We start from the raw sequence: 22,824 nt of genomic DNA on the forward strand, positions 1-22,824 counted from the left end.
GTCACTAGCATGTGCTTTCAGGGTACTGTAATAATTAATTCTGGATTGTGGTGTACACTTTTTAACTATAGTAAATACTACAATATTTAATTTGCATATACCCTACCCATTCCCCTCTCCACATCCCAATTTGTGCCACCCATAAGTGAGAAACCTGCATGCAAGTATAGATCATATATTGTGTTCCTTACAGGTTATAAGAAGGAGCCGAAGCTCTGAACTATCTATTCAGACCCTAGTCCTTACTACCTACAGGTTATGGAAAATGTTCTCTTTTAGTATATCTCCAATATGTTTCCTCAAGGAGAAAGCTTCTAGTTACTAGCCTTTCTTGACTTCTAGGAGCAACAACGGCTCACCCGCAAAGTGGTAGGCCACACAAGCTCACAGTACTGGACCGCCGAGTGCTGATGAGCGTAAAATCGTCTATCGAGTTCCAAACTCCCTCTGTCCCCCCACACCAAACACGATCACGACACACAGGTTAAAATATCAAAACAAACTCTGAACCAATTATATTAATTTGGGGACAGGTCAAAAAGCATTAAACATTTAAGGCAATTTAGCTAGCTAGCTTGCAGTTGCTAGCTAATTTGTCCTATTTAGCTAGCTTGCTGTTGCTAGCTAATTTGTCCTGGGATATAAACATTGAGTTGTTATTTTACCTGAAATGCACAAGGTCCTCTACTCCGACAATTAATCTACACATAAAACGGTCAACCGAATCGTTTCTAGTCATCTCTCCTCCTTTCAGGCTTTTTCTTCTTTGGACTTTGGCGATTGGCAACTAACTTTCATAATGTGTATTACCACCACCGAACTCTGTTCGTCTTTCAGTCACCCACGTGGATGTAACCAATGAGGAGATGGCATGTGGGTATCTGCTTCTATAAACCAATGAGGAGATGGGAGAGGCAGGACTTGCAGCGCGATCTGTGTTAGAAATAGAACTGACTTCTATTTTAGCCCTTGGCAACGCAGACGCTCTTTGGAGCGCGAGCAGTGTGGGTGCAATAATTAAATAACGTATGTTTAAATTTATTTAGCACCGCTCGGGCACTCGATGCGAGCGGTGTAGTCAGCATGTAAGATCACCATGCGCAATGTCAAGCATCGGCTGGAGTGGTGTAAAGCTCGCCACCATTGGACTCTGGAGCAGTGGAAACGCATTCCCTGGAGTGATGAATCACACTTTACCATCTGGCAGTCCTGACGGACGAATCTGGGTTTGGCGGATGCGAGGAGAACGCTACCTGCCCGAATGCATAGTGACAACTGTAAAGTTTGGTGGAGGAGGAATAATAGTCTGGGGCTGTTTGTCATGGTTCGGGCTAGGCCCCTTAGTTCCAGTGAAGGGAAATCTTAACGCTACAGCATACAATGACATTCGAGACGATTCTGTGTTTCCAACTTTGTGGCAACAGTTTGGGGAAGGCCCTTTCTTGTTTCAGCATGACAATGACCTCATGCACAAAGCGAGGTACATACAGAAATGGTTTGTCCAGATCGGTATGGAAGAACTTGACTGGCCTGCACAGAGCCCTGACCTCAACTCCATCGAACACCTTTGAGATGAATTGAAATGCAGACTGCGAGCCAGGCCTAACGCCCAACATCAGTGCCCGACCTCACTAATGCGGTCGTGGCTGAATGGAAGCAAGTCCCCCCAGCAATGTTCTAACATCTAGTGGAAAACCTTCCCAGAAGAGTGGAGGTTGTTATATCAGCAAAGGAAGGACCAACTCCATATTAATGCCCATGATTTTGGAACGAGATGTTCGATGAGCAGGGGTCCACATAGTTTTGGTCATGTAATGTATAAACAGTCTTGAGATCCCAGGGGTAATTGTAGCTGATACCCTTTGTGAACTCACAGAAGGATACCAAGGCCAGAATTATGCCTCTGGACAAGTCTGCTTTCTAACATACTCCCACTAACCAGACCTGACCAGACACACACATCATCTAGCAGGCACTACCTACCTACTACACACTGAGGTCAGCCTCACCCTGTTCAGCAGAGCATTTCCACTTAGCATGTCCATAACGATGCTCCCACAAAGAGTGATTCCCTATGAGGGGGGGCTCTGACAGTAGAGCTGCTATCCCTGTTCACCTTGACTAAAGAAGGTGCTATTTTTAGAGAGGGATGTGGTAGGAGGTTTCTCAGAGGGAGACGTCCATTATTCATTAACGCTGTGCATGTCAGCGCTGTGTAGTGCACTCTCTCTCTCTCTTTCACTGTCTGTGTGTTCAGCTCTACTGGAGAGGTTAGAGCTCTGCTGCTACAGCCCCTGTTCTCAATCACTCTCCCCTAGTGCTCTGCTCCTTCCAGAAGAACATGTCCATCTCTGTGTTTCCATGGATGCTTCAATTATTCACTGCAGGCCCATTACTGGGTAACCTCGTCCCCATTTACGCTCCATCCCTGAAAACCCATCAGGACGAGGCAGGTGATCCGCGCAGGATATTTGCCGGAATTCCTCTGCGGTGGAGTGAAAGTGCCCAGGTTCCTGAACACTGGTATGAATCACTATGGGTGACATTTGGGTTAATTATTTAAGACCTCACTAGAGGACAGACCATTCTGTTAATGTGTGTGATTTCAGGCTCTCAGTCAGCACCCACAATGAAATAAAGTCCCATTATCGGTCTTAGTCTTGTCATTACACTCTATGGAGAGTTGACGATGGGTAAATGTTTCTGTAACTGTGGTTCTCAGTGCTACCAGTGCCAAATCCGTTTGTAATGGCATCTCAACTGGAGAATTGTGTTTACTGTGTGAAGTGAATGGCCTCGAGCGTGGTGGAGCGTCGTAAGAGCAGGACGTTTGTTTGTACTGTAGTGCTTATTATCTTGATTTTATCCTTCAATTTTACACTTACCAATGTCTGGACATGGACTTAAATCGCTGTCAAAACTGGTATGCTCTGGTGGTTACAGAAAATGACCCCTTTGAGCCACCGTCCACTTTTGCTAGCCAATAACAATGCTGCAGTATTTTTCTCTGGTCAGTCAGCTCAGGAATCACAATAGATTAACTCTGTCCCCCTCGTTGACAGTGCTGCGCTAGCAACAAGGCTCTAGTCCTTCCACTCAGTTGCTCACAACTGTATCTTTGTCATTTATCTAAATCCTAAGAATCAATTACACTGCTGTAGCTGCCAGGGTGAGGGATTGGAGTTTTAATGTTCTTCTTACTCCCGGGGTATCGGCACATGCCTCTCCTGGCATTGAGTCTTTTGGATTAAGCAAGGTTGACAATTTGACAATTTAACATATCTCGGGTATTAGCGGTCACACGTTACTACTACATGATGAGTTCTGTTTTGTGCATTAAACTGACAGTGTCTGAAATTCTTCAAGTTTGAAAGGACAACTTGATAAGCCATTGTAATCAGCCAATCAAATGATCATCTGATCTGACATTTACTGTGATCCCTGTATACGTTGGTCTACTGTATGTCCATCCCGAACACAAACTTGTAACCACTGACCATGCTTTTCTTCATGTGGGTCTGCTGTATGTCCATCCTGAAGACAAACTTGTAACCACTGACCATGCTTTTCTTCATGTGGGTCTGCTGTATGTCCATCCTGAACACAAACTTGTAACCACTGACCATGCTTTTCTTCATGTGGGTCTGCTGTATGTCCATCCTGAACACAAACTTGTAACCACTGACCATGCTTTTCTTCATGTGGGTCTGCTGTATGTCCATCCTGAACACAAACTTGTAACCACTGACCATGCTTTTCTTCATGTGGGTCTGCTGTATGTCCATCCTGAACACAAACTTGTAACCACTGACCATGCTTTTCTTCATGTGGGTCTGCTGTATGTCCATCCTGAACACAAACTTGTAACCACTGACCATGCTTTTCTTCATGTGGGTCTGCTGTATGTCCATCCTGAACACAAACTTGTAACCACTGACCATGCTTTTCTTCATGTGGGTCTGCTGTATGTCCATCCTGAACACAAACTTGTAACCACTGACCATGCTTTTCTTCATGTGGGTCTGCTGTATGTCCATCCTGAACACAAACTTGTAACCACTGACCATGCTTTTCTTCATGTGGGTCTGCTGTATGTCCATCCTGAACACAAACTTGTAACCACTGACCATGCTTTTCTTCATGTGGGTCTGCTGTATGTCCATCCTGAACACAAACTTGTAACCACTGACCATGCTTTTCTTCATGTGGGTCTGCTGTATGTCCATCCTGAACACAAACTTGTAACCACTGACCATGCTTTTCTTCATGTGGGTCTGCTGTATGTCCATCCTGAACACAAACTTGTAACCACTGACCATGCTTTTCTTCATGTGGGTCTGCTGTATGTCCATCCTGAACACAAACTTGTAACCACTGACCATGCTTTTCTTCATGTGGGTCTGCTGTATGTCCATCCTGAACACAAACTTGTAACCACTGACCATGCTTTTCTTCATGTGGGTCTGCTGTATGTCCATCCTGAACACAAACTTGTAACCACTGACCATGCTTTTCTTCATGTGGGTCTGCTGTATGTCCATCCTGAACACAAACTTGTAACCACTGACCATGCTTTTCTTCATGTGGGTCTGCTGTATGTCCATCCTGAACACAAACTTGTAACCACTGACCATGCTTTTCTTCATGTGGGTCTGCTGTATGTCCATCCTGAACACAAACTTGTAACCACTGACCATGCTTTTCTTCATGTGGGTCTGCTGTATGTCCATCCTGAACACAAACTTGTAACCACTGACCATGCTTTTCTTCATGTGGGTCTGCTGTATGTCCATCCTGAACACAAACTTGTAACCACTGACCATGCTTTTCTTCATGTGGGTCTGCTGTATGTCCATCCTGAACACAAACTTGTAACCACTGACCATGCTTTTCTTCATGTGGGTCTGCTGTATGTCCATCCTGAACACAAACTTGTAACCACTGACCATGCTTTTCTTCATGTGGGTCTGCTGTATGTCCATCCTGAACACAAACTTGTAACCACTGACCATGCTTTTCTTCATGTGGGTCTGCTGTATGTCCATCCTGAACACAAACTTGTAACCACTGACCATGCTTTTCTTCATTGTGGGTCTGCTGTATGTCCATCCTGAACACAAACTTGTAACCACTGACCATGCTTTTCTTCATGTGGGTCTGCTGTATGTCCATCCTGAACACAAACTTGTAACCACTGACCATGCTTTTCTTCATGTGGGTCTGCTGTATGTCCATCCTGAACACAAACTTGTAACCACTGACCATGCTTTTCTTCATGTGGGTCTGCTGTATGTCCATCCTGAACACAAACTTGTAACCACTGACCATGCTTTTCTTCATGTGGGTCTGCTGTATGTCCATCCTGAACACAAACTTGTAACCACTGACCATGCTTTTCTTCATGTGGGTCTGCTGTATGTCCATCCTGAACACAAACTTGTAACCACTGACCATGCTTTTCTTCATGTGGGTCTGCTGTATGTCCATCCTGAACACAAACTTGTAACCACTGACCATGCTTTTCTTCATGTGGGTCTGCTGTATGTCCATCCTGAACACAAACTTGTAACCACTGACCATGCTTTTCTTCATGTGGGTCTGCTGTATGTCCATCCTGAACACAAACTTGTAACCACTGACCATGCTTTTCTTCATGTGGGTCTGCTGTATGTCCATCCTGAACACAAACTTGTAACCACTGACCATGCTTTTCTTCATGTGGGTCTGCTGTATGTCCATCCTGAACACAAACTTGTAACCACTGACCATGCTTTTCTTCATGTGGGTCTGCTGTATGTCCATCCTGAACACAAACTTGTAACCACTGACCATGCTTTTCTTCATGTGGGTCTGCTGTATGTCCATCCTGAACACAAACTTGTAACCACTGACCATGCTTTTCTTCATGTGGGTCTGCTGTATGTCCATCCTGAACACAAACTTGTAACCACTGACCATGCTTTTCTTCATGTGGGTCTGCTGTATGTCCATCCTGAACACAAACTTGTAACCACTGACCATGCTTTTCTTCATGTGGGTCTGCTGTATGTCCATCCTGAACACAAACTTGTAACCACTGACCATGCTTTTCTTCATGTGGGTCTGCTGTATGTCCATCCTGAACACAAACTTGTAACCACTGACCATGCTTTTCTTCATGTGGGTCTGCTGTATGTCCATCCTGAACACAAACTTGTAACCACTGACCATGCTTTTCTTCATGTGGGTCTGCTGTATGTCCATCCTGAACACAAACTTGTAACCACTGACCATGCTTTTCTTCATGTGGGTCTGCTGTATGTCCATCCTGAACACAAACTTGTAACCACTGACCATGCTTTTCTTCATGTGGGTCTGCTGTATGTCCATCCTGAACACAAACTTGTAACCACTGACCATGCTTTTCTTCATGTGGGTCTGCTGTATGTCCATCCTGAACACAAACTTGTAACCACTGACCATGCTTTTCTTCATGTGGGTCTGCTGTATGTCCATCCTGAACACAAACTTGTAACCACTGACCATGCTTTTCTTCATGTGGGTCTGCTGTATGTCCATCCTGAACACAAACTTGTAACCACTGACCATGCTTTTCTTCATGTGGGTCTGCTGTATGTCCATCCTGAACACAAACTTGTAACCACTGACCATGCTTTTCTTCATGTGGGTCTGCTGTATGTCCATCCTGAACACAAACTTGTAACCACTGACCATGCTTTTCTTCATGTGGGTCTGCTGTATGTCCATCCTGAACCCAAACTTGTAACCACTGACCATGCTTTTCTTCATGTGGGTCTGCTGTATGTCCATCCTGAACACAAACTTGTAACCACTGACCATGCTTTTCTTCATGTGGGTCTGCTGTATGTCCATCCTGAACACAAACTTGTAACCACTGACCATGCTTTTCTTCATGTGGGTCTGCTGTATGTCCATCCTGAACACAAACTTGTAACCACTGACCATGCTTTTCTTCATGTGGGTCTGCTGTATGTCCATCCTGAACACAAACTTGTAACCACTGACCATGCTTTTCTTCATGTGGGTCTGCTGTATGTCCATCCTGAACACAAACTTGTAACCACTGACCATGCTTTTCTTCATGTGGGTCTGCTGTATGTCCATCCTGAACACAAACTTGTAACCACTGACCATGCTTTTCTTCATTGTGGGTCTGCTGTATGTCCATCCTGAACACAAACTTGTAACCACTGACCATGCTTTTCTTCATGTGGGTCTGCTGTATGTCCATCCTGAACACAAACTTGTAACCACTGACCATGCTTTTCTTCATGTGGGTCTGCTGTATGTCCATCCTGAACACAAACTTGTAACCACTGACCATGCTTTTCTTCATGTGGGTCTGCTGTATGTCCATCCTGAACACAAACTTGTAACCACTGACCATGCTTTTCTTCATGTGGGTCTGCTGTATGTCCATCCTGAACACAAACTTGTAACCACTGACCATGCTTTTCTTCATGTGGGTCTGCTGTATGTCCATCCTGAACACAAACTTGTAACCACTGACCATGCTTTTCTTCATGTGGGTCTGCTGTATGTCCATCCTGAACACAAACTTGTAACCACTGACCATGCTTTTCTTCATGTGGGTCTGCTGTATGTCCATCCTGAACACAAACTTGTAACCACTGACCATGCTTTTCTTCATGTGGGTCTGCTGTATGTCCATCCTGAACACAAACTTGTAACCACTGACCATGCTTTTCTTCATGTGGGTCTGCTGTATGTCCATCCTGAACACAAACTTGTAACCACTGACCATGCTTTTCTTCATGTGGGTCTGCTGTATGTCCATCCTGAACACAAACTTGTAACCACTGACCATGCTTTTCTTCATGTGGGTCTGCTGTATGTCCATCCTGAACACAAACTTGTAACCACTGACCATGCTTTTCTTCATGTGGGTCTGCTGTATGTTTGCGATATTGTACTGTATCTGTGACTGAAATTATTTTCAAGGGGATAATTGCGGATCAGAATCTCAATGTATTTTATTTGATATAGTCTTTAAGGATACCTACTGAGCATAGTCTTTAAGGATACCTACTGAGCATACACTGGTTGAGTCAATGTTGTTTACAATCATTTCAATGAAATTACGTTGAACCAACGCGAATGTACGTTGGCTTGACGTCTGTGCCCAGTGGGTAGTTGCTTTTAATTGTATTTTTATTTCGACGCTAAAGGGCTTGAAGTTGTTGTGATGTCTCTCACAACCCTATCAATCACTAAGTTGAACAAATGAAATATCTGTTAGTTTGTTTACAGAGTATTGCTGTTAATAAAAACACCAGGGCAAAGTCAAATAAACATGACTACGTTGCCTGCGGCAGGCATGCAATCGTAGCCTTTGCTGATGAAGCTATTTATACAGGTTTAGTAATAAATCATTATTTGTCCACTCTGCTTCTGATGAAATGTTCCCTCATCAGTTGGCCTTTCCTTTCCATTACAGGGCTCTGCTCTGTCAGTGAGACTTCTCAACCACAGCCACCTCATCTTAGAACTGTTGGAAAGAGCTCAAATAATTTTTATTTAATCTGAATCTCCCTTTTGAAAATGTGTTCATCTCTATGTTCACTTATAGCAGAACACTAAAGCGCCATCCTTCAACAACACTTTATTTTATTTCAAATCTGTGTGTCCTCCACCAACTTAACAACTCCCCAATTTCTCTCTCTTCCGAATCCTCCTTCTCCCAGACTGGCTCTGGTTTACTCCTCGGCTCCGCCGACTGCTCCATGTGCCACCCCCCATTTTTTTATTGGGGTTTCTGTGGTTGCCTTGACTCCTCGTATCGTCGCCTTTCCTCCTGTGCTATATCCACCTGCTTCCATGGCAGGGTCTTGTCCCCTGCCATTACCTCCTCCCAGGTCCAGGATGTCCTCCACTCATCTTTCTCCCGGGCCCAGGATGTCCACTCCTCATTCACACGCTACTTGGTCCTTATTTGGTGGGTTATTCTGTCACATTCGTCATAACGAGGAGACCAAGGCGCAGCGTGATAAGAATACATTCTTCTTTATTTACACAAAGAACACTAAACAAACTTAAAAAAAAAAATAATAACGAACCGTGAAGCTAATATGCGTAGTGCAGACAGGCAACTAAACATAGACCAAGAACCCACAAAATACCAAAGGAATATGGCTACCTAAATATGGTCCCCAATCAGAGACAACGATAAGCAGCTGCCTCTGATTGGGAACCAATTCAGGCCACCATAGACCTACATAAACCTAGACTTACAAAACCCCCTAGACATAAAAAAAAAAAAACTAGACAATACAAAAACTAACAAACCCACCCTAGTCACACCCTGACCAGACCAAAATAATAAAGAGAACTAAGATAACTAAGGTCAGAGCGTGACACCAAGTCAAGTCTCAAGTCATGTCTCAAACTTCGAGATTAGAGTCCTAAACAAGTCATAATGTGCTCTTCACCAAATATTTTTTTAACAAGAGTAATAGTTAGTATATTACATTTACGCAAATCATGAATGCTTTTAAAAATAGCTATATATTTATTACTTTCCAAATAAATGTTATTTTTACATGGAAATACATGGGTAGCCATGAGAAAGACCCCCCCCCCCCAAAAAAAAGTGATTGACTATCGAGGATCGCTATGGGGCGCAATCGGGCGATGTAGGCTTGTACACAATCGCCCAACCTTACACACACACACTCACTCTCTCTGTGTGGTTACAGTAGGCTAACGTATGTCAATGGTTTAGGGAACAGCAGTAACATCAGGCAGGATTTAGGCTACCAACTGCCTAGCCAGTTGTAGCTCAATCTTGCGTGCAATTATCACGTTCTCGCACTGATTGACTGTGTGAAAGCTCATTGATGTAACATTACGTTAGCCTACATGCTACACTAGCATAGTTATAAATTATATAGCTGTCGGCTATATTAGCCACGACTTACCATTCTTTGTGCAGCTTCAAATGTCGAACAAAATTGGAAATTGTTGCGCCTCCGTCTGCAATTTTCTTCCCGCATGTTTTGCAAGTTGCAATCCGTTTTTTGTTGATACAGCGTCATCTTTATATCTGGAAATAATAATTTGGGTATCATCTTTCCAAGGGCTCCATCTGAATTCACCCGTCGACGTTCCTCTGCACTGCCACGCACAACTTTTTCTCAGCTGGCACAATTTGATTGGCTGTAATCAAACTGTAATCTGTTAAATGAAGAGTTGATGTGCTTCACACTTTTTTTAATAGCATAATTTTTTATATTTGGGCTTGGGGAGGTTATCAAGTCAGGTTGAGTCAAAAGGCTCAAGTCCAAGTTAAGTCACGAGTTATTGGTGTTAAAGTCAAGGTCGAGTTGCAAGTCATCATATTTGTGACTCGAGTCTGACTCTAGTCCAAGTCATGTGCCTCGAGTCCACACCTCTGGATACTAGTATCAAATCAAATCAAAATTCATTTGTCACGTGGCCGAATACAACAGGTGTAGACCTTACAGTGAAATGCTTAGTTACAGGCTATAACCAATAGTGCAAAAAAGGTATTAGGTGAACAATAGGTAAGTAACGAAATAAAACAACTGTAAAAAGACAGGCTATATACAGTAGCGAGGCTATAAAAGTAGCGAGGCTACATACAGACACCGGTTAGTCAGGCTGATTGAGGTAGTATGTACATGTAGATATGGTTAAAGTGACTATCCATATATGATGAACAGAGAGTAGCAGTAGCATAAAAGAGGGGTTGGCGGGTGGTGGTGGCGAGACACAATGCAGATAGCCCGGTTAGCTATTAAATTCAGCTTATTTTATTCAATTTAGACGCTAAAGGGCTTGAAGTTGTTGTGATGCCTCTCACAACCCTATCAAGCACTAAGTTGAACAAATGAAATATCTGTTAGTTTGTTTACACAGTATTGCTGTTAATAAAAACACCAGGGCAAAGTCAAATAAACATGACTACGTTGCCTGCGGCAGGCATGCAATCGTAGCCTTTGCTGATGAAGCTATTTATACAGGTTTAGTAATAAATCATTGGCGGGTGGTGGGTGGCGGGACACAATGCAGATAGCCCGGTTAGCCAATGTGCAGGAGCACTGGTTGGTCGGGCCAATTGAGGTAGTATGTACATGAATGTATAGTTAAAGTGACTATGCATATATGATAAACAGAGAGTAGCAGCAGCGTAAAAGAGGGGTTGGGGGAGGCACACAATGCAAATAGTCCGGGTAGCCATTTGATTACCTGTAGTATCGCGATATTCATTCGTGACAAGGAAACAAAACACGAAGCGGATTTAACTTCTTTAGGAAAACAGCCCTAATGTTGGAAACAAACATTATGTTGTCATCCAGAGTCACATTTATTTACTTTCCAAACTATAGCACACATTATTTGACATACAGCAGGGTTTTAAAGGACCAAAGAGTTAGTCTGCTTCGTGTTTTAATTTTTGCCACTGAAAACAGATTGCGATACTGGTATCGTCCTAGCCATACTAGCGGTTGCTGCTAACATGCTGCTGCCGCCTCGCAGTCTGATGACTTGGCCAGGCTCACCAGGGAATTTAGTGAGGTGATAAGACTGTGTCTGGGCTGGGCTCATTGGTCTCGGAACACTGTGTTGTTATCTCTGCACAAAGATAACTCTGGAATGTATTATCTCTCCAGCTCCAGTCAACTCTGCTGCTGAGGAGGCCAGAGAGTGGTAGTAAGGCATGAATTCAGCTAGCTATATGTTCTGTAGGAGCATAGGCCTCAGGAGAGCAGACCTCCTAGCCTCTCTCTCTCTCTCTGCTCTCAATGCCTGCTCTAAAGACCTGTTACCCCTTGACAAATAAGAGGAGGCTCAGCAGAGCATTACCGTACCACACAGGGAGGGGAAAAGAGAGAATGTTATGAGAGAAGGATGAGGGAGTGACTGAGTGGGGTAGAGTGTGATGGAGAGAGCTAAAACCATAGAGGAACTCACTAAAGTGAGAGTGGAGGGAAATGAGAGAAGAGGGAACATTTGTGATTGTATGTGCCTATTGAAGCCCCGTGCAAGAGGGGAAGGTCATGCTTCGGTCACATTCCGGTCTGTGCTAAGCTGAAGTGGACTTGGAAGAAAAGACTCAGTGGCTTTGGTCAGTTAGAGGAACTCTCCTCCACACTACACTACACTTTTTGAGCACTCCCACACCACACTACACTACACTTTTTGAGCACTCCCACACCACAATACACTACACTTTTTGAGTGATCCCACACCACACTACACTACACTTTTTGAGCACTCCCACACCACACTACACTACACTTTTTGAGCACTCCCACACCACACTACACTACACTTTTTTGAGCACTCCCACACCACACTACACTACACCTTTTGAGCACTCCCACACCACACTACACTACACTTTTTGAACACTCCCACACCACACTACACTATACTTTTTGAGCACTCCCACACCACACTACACTACACTTTTTGAGCACTCCCACACCACACTACACTACACTTTTTGAACACTCCCACACCACACTACACTATACTTTTTGAGCACTCCCACACCACACTACACTACACTTTTTGAACACTCCCACACCACACTATACTACACTTTTTGAGCACTCCCACACCACACTACACTACACTTTTTGAGCACTCCCGCACCACACTATACTACACTTTTTGAACACTCCCACACCACACTATACTACACTTTTTGAGCACTCCCACACCACACTACACTACACTTTTTGAGCACTCCCGCACCACACTATACTACACTTTTTGAGCACTCCCGCACCACACTATACTACACTTTTTGAACACTCCCACACCACACTACACTATACTTTTTGAACACTCCCACACCACACTATACTACACTTTTTGAGCACTCCCACACCACACTACACTACACTTTTTGAGCACTCCCGCACCACACTACACTACACTTTTTTCCACAACCCGAAATTCAAAAACCTCCTTTCAGCTCCATTTGTGAGATGGGGTCATGGTTGAGCTGCCGGCCTGGGAACAGTGGCAGTCAGTATGGGATCAGGACAGGAGACATGGTGTGGTGGAGAAAGAGTCAACAGAGAGACTTGGCGAGCAATAATGCTCTGACAGCCTCCATGAGCCTGTCAAATGAGGGCTAAAATGATAAGATGACTTAATGCATTTTCAAGTGCCTGGCGTCTAGGTACAGCGCTCTAGTAACTTCAGTAATAATGTGCTAACCCAGAAATGTGGTTTTAGCTTGGCCTTTTCCAAGTCAACCACTCTTGATAAGAAAAGGTGAGTCAGAGATTTGTTATCATAGTTAAATGTGTACATCCAGTGGCTTTGTTCAGGTGCTGAATGTTGAAAGTATGAATGTTTTTTTGCAATTTAAAAGAATCCAGACACATCAAATGTTCTTTGTGACAAATGTCACCTTCAAGGTCAAAGCTGTTTCAGTTTGGGAGCTACACATATGCACACACACACACACACACACACACACACACACACACACACACACACACACACACACACACACACACACACACACACACACACACACACACACATATGCACACACACACACACACACACACACACACACACACACACACACACACACACACACACACAAAGGCTGTATTGTAGTCATATATTTACTCCATAATGTACAATTTTGTACCATTAAATATCTCCACTATGCATCTGAAGTGCATCATGTCACTTCACTAAATCCTGAATGCCTGAAGGCAAATGGCAGCTCAAATTCCCTTTGCACTTGAAAATCTGATGTTTGTATCTTTGGTGCATAATTCTCCCTTTATTTTTTATTTATAACCATTGTTTTCCAACCATGTGCTTGTTTTGTAGGAATAAAGGCTTATTCCTCTTACCTAAACGTTGATGCATAATCAGCTACGGTGACTGTAACCGGAACTGTATAAATCAGGAAATAGACAATAAGGAAAATGTTCTACTTTGTCACTTTCATAACCGACGTTGTCAGTGAGCACATATTGTGCAGTTGATATTGACTATATTGCAGAGGCATGTTGAAGTTTCACACATCTTCGAAGAGAGATTGTGAGAGCTCAGTTACAGTAATAATTGGTAATCAAGCCAGCAAAATCATTTGTTATTTGCTGTTAAATTGATTTACCATGATTTCCTTCAAAGACATTCATGAAGGGAAGGCCGTTCGAGTGTTGAACCAGTAACCGAAAGGTTGCTGGTTCGAATACCCGAACCGACAAGGTGAAAAATCTGTATGTGCCCTTGAGCAAGGCACTTAGACCTAATTTGCTCCTGGGGCGCCGTACTTGTAACGATGTACGCTGGGAGTCGGGAAGCAAGTTCATGGAGTAAATACGTTTAATAAATAAACAAAACAAGAAACACAAACATGACACAGAAACAATGACGACTGGGGGGAAAAACAAAAGGAGTGACATATAAAGGGCAGGTAATCAAGGAGGTGTTGGAGTCCAGGTGAGTGTCATTATGCACAAATGCGCGTAACACTGGTGACAGGTGTGCGCCTTAAACAAGCAGCCTGGTGACCTAGAGGCCAGAGAGGGAGCACACGTTACAGTGTTACTATGACTGACCCTGTAAAACAACACAAAACAACACATTTCTCAGTACCTATCTGGTGTATGTGACAATAAAACATTTTTTTATCCCAGTAAATGATAGGGGTAATTAAGCCTAATGAATGCCCCTAACGGCATTATACACTATTACCTCTCTTTTTCTCAGTCATCCATCCTGTCTCAGTGTCTATGGTATGGTACCTTTTGTTTCGTTTTTACCATTGCTGTACCAAAATATCCATCATAACCACACATCTCCTCCTGGCTCTCCTGTCACAAGGCAACGTGGTTTTGTGAAATGGTGCAACCATGACCCTGATACCATAGTGAGAGAATGATTCAGATTTGACATTACATTGGTTTCAAATGGCTACACTGCATCCATGATGTGCCATTACATAATCTGCAGTAATTATTATTCCACAGAGTCACACTGGCAACAAACCGCCATTAGAAAGTGCTAGAGACACCCTCAGAAGTGACGATGAAGGAGGAGCAAAGACCATGGCTGCTGTTGTTGCTGCTATTGTTGTTGATGGTGCAGCTAGGGCTAGGTGGATTAGTTCAGTCAAATCAGCGCTGACGGGGACAGTTTTCAATTCACTTCATTCATTATCACATAGCTGTGCTATGCCCTCGTTGTGTGCCGTCCCAGATCAGCTTGTTTTTTTAACCTTGCATGGTTTCAGTGATCAGTCTGTTAGTTTTATCGCTTTTTCCTCCTCTTTTATCTTTTCCAAGGCCAGTTGAGCTCTGCTGTAGGTGAGTGGATTAAAGAATAAAGAGAGAAGTCCCCCAAGCGGGTTTCATTCACGTCAATACTTTCCACTGCCTTTGAAAATCCCCTTTTAATAGAAATAAAGACTGCTGAACAACATTTCACAATGTTCTAACTAGACAGATATTAATTTAATATATTTTATGCTGATCTGTACCTCCCCTCAGTGTTAACTCCTATATTCATTTGGTGTAACACTAGTTTTGTTGCCACTGATGCAAAAAAAACCAAGTATATATTTCTGCCAAGATGCACTTTTAAATGGATAGTTGTTAGCTCAATGACTGGAAATCTATGGGAACAGCTAGCATGTCATTACGCTAACTCTAGTAGCAATGCCCCCAGAGTTTTGGGTGGCTGGGGGAAGAGAGTTCCAGAGTTTGGGGGGGGGGGGCAGCAGCGCTGAAAGCCCAGTCCACAATGGTGCACAGTCTTGTTTTGTGGATGGTTAAATAAAGGTTAAATCAAAATAAATGTTACGGAGGTGAAAGAAGCCAGATTTGGTGGCGGACTTGATGTGGGGCTCGAAGGTGAGAGTGGGGTCCAGGATGACCCCCAGATTTCAGACCTCGGATAATGGGCAGATGGTGCAGCCATCAATGGACATCATGAGGTCACCCACTTTCTTGAGGGGAACTTTGGAAGCCACCAGCATGACCTCAGTTTTATTGCTCTTGAGTTTGAGTAGATTGGGTGTCATCCAGTTTTTGATGTCCTGGAGTCAGTTGATCAGAAACAGGGGAAACAGGTGAGAGGTGGGTTTGGTGTGGATGTAAATCTGGGTGTCATCCGAATAGCAGTGGATTTAGTTGAACCTGATGTTTTTTTGTAGATGTAGATTGTAGATGTTAAAATGATGTGTTTCTGTTTGTCCACTCTCTATTCCAGGGCCCTGGTATATCAGAGAAGGCGATGGTCACTGAGACTCCCCACTCGCAGCAGCCTGGGGCATGCCACAGCTTTGTACAGGAACACTTCCAGGCACAATACAAGTGAGTTTCCAGTTTGCCAGGTCTGCCCATAGCATACTGCTAGAGAATAGCCCTATTACTATCTGCACCTTAGTCCTGCAAGCAGTGATGAAATTGATGGCATCTGAGCTGAGCTGAGTAGAAGACAGTTGACTCAATCCCTGGTCTTGTGCTAATGTAAAAACTGCTGCCTTGCATCTTGAAGGACAGGTGAAAAATAAATGAATTACTATACAGGGAATTGTCTCTCATATTTGTGTCAGTCAACAATTTCCCTCAGATTCAGTGTCTTGAATGTAAAACAGAAGAGTTAACTTTTCTCTCCTTTGTTCATTGTGAAATATTTTTCGTGGCTCAACCTGCTCCTTAGATGAAAATGCTAGAAAATAATAAATAATTAAAAAGTGTCAAAATGTGACAGCTTTTGTTATTTTATTTACATTAGGAGCCAGTTGTGTTTTTGTCTAACCCGTTCTATTCCTGTCAGTGCACCTGGATGAGGTTGCGAGGGAGTCTGTTGTTGAGAGATTGATTGAGATTTAGGAAAACTTTGTAAGTTGGCTAAACAAAAACATATTGGGGAAAAAAACCATTCAAATTTTAATACATTTCCTTTAATTATGAACCATATGTTATAAAGTTCAATGCAATTATGGTCATTTGTGTGGAAATCAGTTTCATGCTTGTCTTGGTATAAGCTGTTAGTCCATCGGTCACACTGTCTGGCCTATTGGGTTTTGCACCTCTCCTATGAGTTCTTTACAATTATTGTACAACCAATGCTGAGTTAGGTATGGAGGCTTTTTTCCCACATCACATTCGATTACCGATGACTCTTCGATCCAGTTCTCATTGATTGAATTAAATTGTAATTATCAGATAATGTGTAATGGAGATGCCTTTATAACTATAAGTGGGTAGAGGTTGTATATGTATTAGCAGGAGAAAGAGTAACCTCATTAAATCACTGCAGACATTCCAGTAATTACTGAGCCTAGCTGGAGCATCAATACTGACAAGGCCCATGCACAGAGTGCAGTAAGAGAGACTGCCCCTCCACCTAACCTTTATGTCTCCTAGGTAACTAGGGACCCCTTCAAGTGCATTTATGGTCCTGAGTAAAATGAGTGGGGTGGTTGGTTCTTGTTTGAGGTCAAGTGAAAAACGACAACTGTACAAATCGAATAGGCATAGATTACCTACATATTGAATAAACGTATACAATCTTTGCTCTAGTAGCTTTCCTGATAAGCTGTGATTGATGAACCTGATTGAGTTTTCACAGTTTTAGTCCTTATAACATTCCTTTCAATCCGTGTTCAGTGCCCCTCAGCGCCTGCTACAGCAGCTTTGAACACAGAGCCTCTGAAGCTTCACAAGTGTTCATTTAATCTTGGAGATAAAGCCTCCTAGGTATTTCTATGAAACAGATGCATCTCACAGCTGTGGTCGGGAGATCACTGGAGCTGCTGAAGGTAGTGGAGCTGTTGCAGTACCTTCATCATGATTTGGCTGTCCACTCCTCTCACAGAGGCGCCAATGACAGTTCTGCATCCAACTGCCAAGTGTAAATCTCTGTCAAGCCCCCAATTTTACGTTAGCTGTACTCTTCTCTGGGTAACCTTGACTAATGTCTTACTATATTGACAAAGAATTATGCAAACAACTGCACAATAGAACAGATGTATATTTGGACCTTTTAACTCTGTCGTGAAGTAATTAGAACACTTGCCACTCTGTGGAAGTTTCCATTTGCTTTGTAATTTCCTGCTTGTTTTTGTTTCCTCCATCTGCTAATTCCTTGGAAAATCAGCAGCTTGGTGTAATGCCTTTAATACATCTGTCAGAGTGCATCCCTTAATTGCTACCCACTGATGAATGTTTCTGCTTTGACACCCGGGAAATGGGCGTGTCTAGACAGGAAGCAGCCATAGCTAGCTCGGGAGCCATAGCTAGCTCACCCACTCAAACATTGTGCCAGATTCACCCAGGGTGATTCAGACTGGAATCCAACACTTGACTGATGATCACTGATAGTATAACTTCAAAAACAGCATAACTTTGCATTTCAGAGCTACAGCATGGCTTTAGTTCAGTGGAAAAGAGCTCTGGACTATATAGAAATGTCTCTCAAGGAATATTCCATAGCCATATCTTTCCATAACCATCTGATTTTGTCGCTTAGGCCAGTCCAAATCACTTACTCAGGCAACAGCATCATTATCTGAGATGAGGATTGAGGCCTGGGTGTGAAAGTGTAAGACTGAAAAGCTACTGTCAAAGCTTTTTTAGAATAATGTGTGAAAGTGGGATTCAGAGTCGCAGTGGTCAGTGAAATTGCAAAATACTGTATGTATTTTATATGATGAAATATCTGTCATACTAATAACTAATATAATACTATTAGTGACATATACTTACGATGTTTGTTGTGCTATTTGTTTTAGGAACAGCCTTTGGAGTCCCTATCTTTGATTTGTTAACTATTCCTCTGTCCCTCTCTCATTGCCCTCCAGTATTTGAGTCCTGGGTGTAACACTTCAGTATGTAATATAATTATCACTGCAATGGGTCTGTTTGTCACTATACAATCACCAGGCCCATTATACTTGACAAGATTTAGTCAGTTTACAAACAAGCTTCATATATACTGACAGGCCTTTTATCTCTTAAGTTTTTTATTCTGATTTGATTTGACGTTCATCACATGTTGGTGTCATTCAATTGACTGTACGGTACCGTTATTACAATTCTCTTTGTCTGAATGTGATGTCTCCGCAAAAGTGAAGTGCCTACTCTAACTCTGGAAGTATTGATTTTGAACTTATTATTTCTCTACAACTCTGTAGACTCTGGTCAAATCATGCATTGCCCAGTTCTTGAAGGTAAAGCTTTGATATAGCTAGTTTTGTTCTCATCCCACAGCATGACTCACAGCCTAGCATGGGTAATATGCAGTGAAAATCTCTGTGGTATCTGTCAAGCGCTGCTCATTAGAGTGAAGCCAAACGGCAGGCAGCAGAGCATGTCAGATTATGGACGTGGTGTACAGTAGTTTCACTGGAAGCCCAGCCTTTTTACAGCGGCACGAAAACCCACCACTCTCTCTCAGAGCTTCTCGCCTCTCTTTGTCTGAATCATTTTGACTGGGTGACCTTTGTTTTGTCTCACCACTTAATTTATTCATATTTCTGGAGGAGGGTTGAATAAAAAGGGCTTTGAAGCATTTTTGAGATTATTACTGTGACTCTGTGATTATTACGGTAATTCCTTTGTTTTGTCTGGATGCTCAGGATCACCTGCTGAACGATGCCTTACATATCAACAATCTCTAATGGGGCCACGACCTTTTGAACCCAGAGATGCAGTGAGGCTGCAGGCTCACTGAGATGAATTAACAGCCATCTTTAGGCCAGGGATCATCAATTAGATTCAGCCACAGGACAATGTTTTTCGTGAGATGATGGTCGGGGGGCCGGACCATAATTACAAATCATTTGTAGACTGCAAATTGACCACAAGAATCCCAAACAGATATATTTGACGATATGATCACGTGTCTCTCTGTTATGCGTGGGAATACTTAGGAACTGATTTCCAAAATTAAAATCACTTGGAGCTCATATCCTGGTGTTTTTACAGTCCAACAATGAAAATGTAAAAAACAAATACAGTACCAGTCAAAAGTTTGGACACATCTATTCATTCAAGGGTTTTTCTTAATTTTTTACTATTTTCTAGAATAATAGTGAAGACATCAAAACTATGAAATAACACATATAGAATCATTTAGTAACCAAAAAAGTGTTAAACAAATCAAAATTGATTCTTGAGATTCTTCAAAGTAGCCACCCTTTGCCTTGATGACAGCTTTGCACACTCTTAGCATTCTCTCAACCAGCTTCACATGGAATGCTTTTCCAACAGTCTTGAAGGAGTTCCCACATATGCTGAGCACTTGTTGGCTGCTTTTCCGTCAGTCTGCGGTCCAACTCATCCCAAACCATCTCAATTGTGTTGAGGTCGGGTGTTTGTGGAGGCCAGGTCATCTGATGCAGCACTCCATCACTCTCTTTCTCGGTCAAATAGCCCTTACATAGCCTGGAGGTGTGTTTTGGGTCATTTGCCTGTTGAAAACAAATGATAGTCCAACAAAGCGCAAACCAGATGGGATGGGGTATCTTTGCAGAATGCTGTGGTACCTATGCTGGTTAAGTGTGTAATGAATTGTAAATAAATCACTGAAGGTGTCACCAGCAGAGCACCCCCACACAATCACACCTCCTCCTCCATGCTTCACGGTGGGAACCACAAATGCGGAGATCATCCGTTCACCTACTCTGCGTCTTACAAAGACACAGCGGTTGGAACCAAACTCATCAGACCAAAGGACAGATTTCCACTGGTCTAATGTCCATTGCTCATGTTTCTTGGCCCTAGCAAGTCTCTTCTTATTATTGGTGTCCTTTAGTTGTGCTTTCTTTGCAGCAATTCAACCATGAAGGCCGAATTCACGCAGTCTCAACTGAACAGTTGATGTTGAGATGTGTCTGTTATTTGAACTCTGTGAAGCATTTATTTGGGCTGCAATTTCTGAGGCTGGTAACTCTAATGAACGTATCCTCTGCAGCAGAGGTAACTCTGGGTCTTCCTTTCCTGTGGTGGTCCTCATGAGAGCCAGTTTCATCATAGCCCTTGATGGTTTTTGATTGACCTTCATGTCTTAAAATAATGATGGACTGTCATTTCTCTTTGCTTATTTAAGTAGTTCTTGACATAATATGGACTTGGTCTTTTACCAAATAGGGCTATCTTCTGTATACCAACCAACCCTACCTTGTCACAACAGAACTGATTGGCTCAAACACATTAAGAAGGAAAGAAATTCCACAAATGAACTTTTAACAAGCCACACCTGTTCATTTAAATGCATTTCAGGCTACCTCATGAAGCTGGTTTAGAGAATGCCAAGCGTGTGCAAAGCTGTGATCAAGGCAACGGGTGGCTGATTTGTTTAACACTTTTTTGGTTACATGATTCCATATCTGTTATTTCATAGTTTTGATGTCTTCACTATTATTCTATAATGTAGAAAATAGTAAAAATAAAGAAAAACCCTCAAATGAGTAGGTGTGTCTATACTTCTGACTGGTACTATATACAGTGGGGAGAAGAAGTATTTGATACACTGCCGATTTTGCAGGTTTCCCACTTACAAAGCATGTAGAGGTCTGTAATTTTTATCATAGGTACACTTCAACTGTGAGAGACGGAATCTAAAACCAAAATCCAGAAAATCACATTGTATGATTTTTTAAGTAATTAATTAACTGACGGCTTGTTAAATTTAAAATATCCAATTACAATATTGTCTAATTGCTGCAGCTCCCCAACAGGCCCGGTATAGACAAAGGTTGAGTGATGCATCCTCTGAAACAGGACCCACCAAACTATGCATCTTAACCCCTGCCTGCTTAACCCACAATCCAGCTGCACCAATGTGTCAGAGGAAACACCATTCAACTGATTACCGAAGTCTGCCTGCAGGCACCTGGCCTACCACAAGGAGTCACTAGAGCACGATATGCCATGTAAAGCACCCCCGGCCTAAACCGGTGCTGAATTTTTTTTACGTTCAACAGTTTCCCGTGTGTATCAAGAATTGTCTACCTCCCAAAGGACATCCATCCAACTTGACACAACTGTGGGAAGCATTGGAGTCAACATGGGTCAGCATCCCTGTGGAATGCTTTCAACTCCTTGCAGAGTCCCTGCCCCTATGAATTGAGGTTGTTCTGAGGGCAAAGGGCTGTTTTGTACACTCGGTGTATGTGATCGTGTCTCAATGTAAATAAGGTATGAAATTATTGTTCTTTTCAAATATAATCTCTTTTTGGGATAGTTGGGGTCAATTTGCAGTGTACAAATTATTATAATTATGTTTTGGTCCCCCACTATCCGCTCCGTTAAAAATCGTCCCGTGGCTGCCTACCCCTGGGCTAGTGTTTAAGCTGACTCAAACTCTCACCCTTCAGCTTCACTGCTTCATAGACAGGGATTCCCTCTCAAGTGCTGCTCACACTTCATCCATTAGGCATCACGGAAATATCACCTCCTTTTCCTTTAGGCCTAAGTGTTCCTTACCAATGCACAGTACATCTATGTTTTATTGGAGCTGCTGGAGTGTTATTTGTATGCGAGGAACATGGGCAGCTCCTCTGTTTCCTGTTGAGAATAAGACATCCGTAGGGGAGCGATCCACTCTGCCAAGAGAGAGCTCCACGCAGAGCCAGTGTCAGCTGGGTTGAGTTGAATACGGCTTTATTCACTCTCCCCCACTCACCCCTGTGGGTCTGTCAGGTGCCTTCCTAGAAGGGAAACACTTTTAAACAGCTATGCTCTGGCTAAGATTTCCATGGTAGGCTACCCCTTGTAAAGGTTCCTGACATGCAGGCTGTAGAAGTGAAAGCTCTGTGCACTGATC

The 22,824-nt window shown here is 42.9% G+C and overlaps 1 protein-coding gene across 1 annotated transcript in view; it reads left to right on the top strand.

Annotated features, from left to right (window-relative positions):
- The window catches only part of LOC109892003 (ubiquitin carboxyl-terminal hydrolase 43-like), a 90,394-nt gene that overhangs the window by 26,058 nt on the left and 41,512 nt on the right, over positions 1-22,824 (top strand). The window contains exon 3 of the mRNA XM_031827741.1: positions 16,258-16,361. Within this exon, the coding sequence (XP_031683601.1) occupies positions 16,258-16,361 (104 nt within the window). The remainder of the gene's footprint in view (positions 1-16,257; positions 16,362-22,824) is intronic.

The sequence above is a fragment of the Oncorhynchus kisutch genome, linkage group LG6, assembly GCF_002021735.2.
Source record: "Oncorhynchus kisutch isolate 150728-3 linkage group LG6, Okis_V2, whole genome shotgun sequence".
NCBI lineage: Eukaryota > Metazoa > Chordata > Actinopteri > Salmoniformes > Salmonidae > Oncorhynchus > Oncorhynchus kisutch.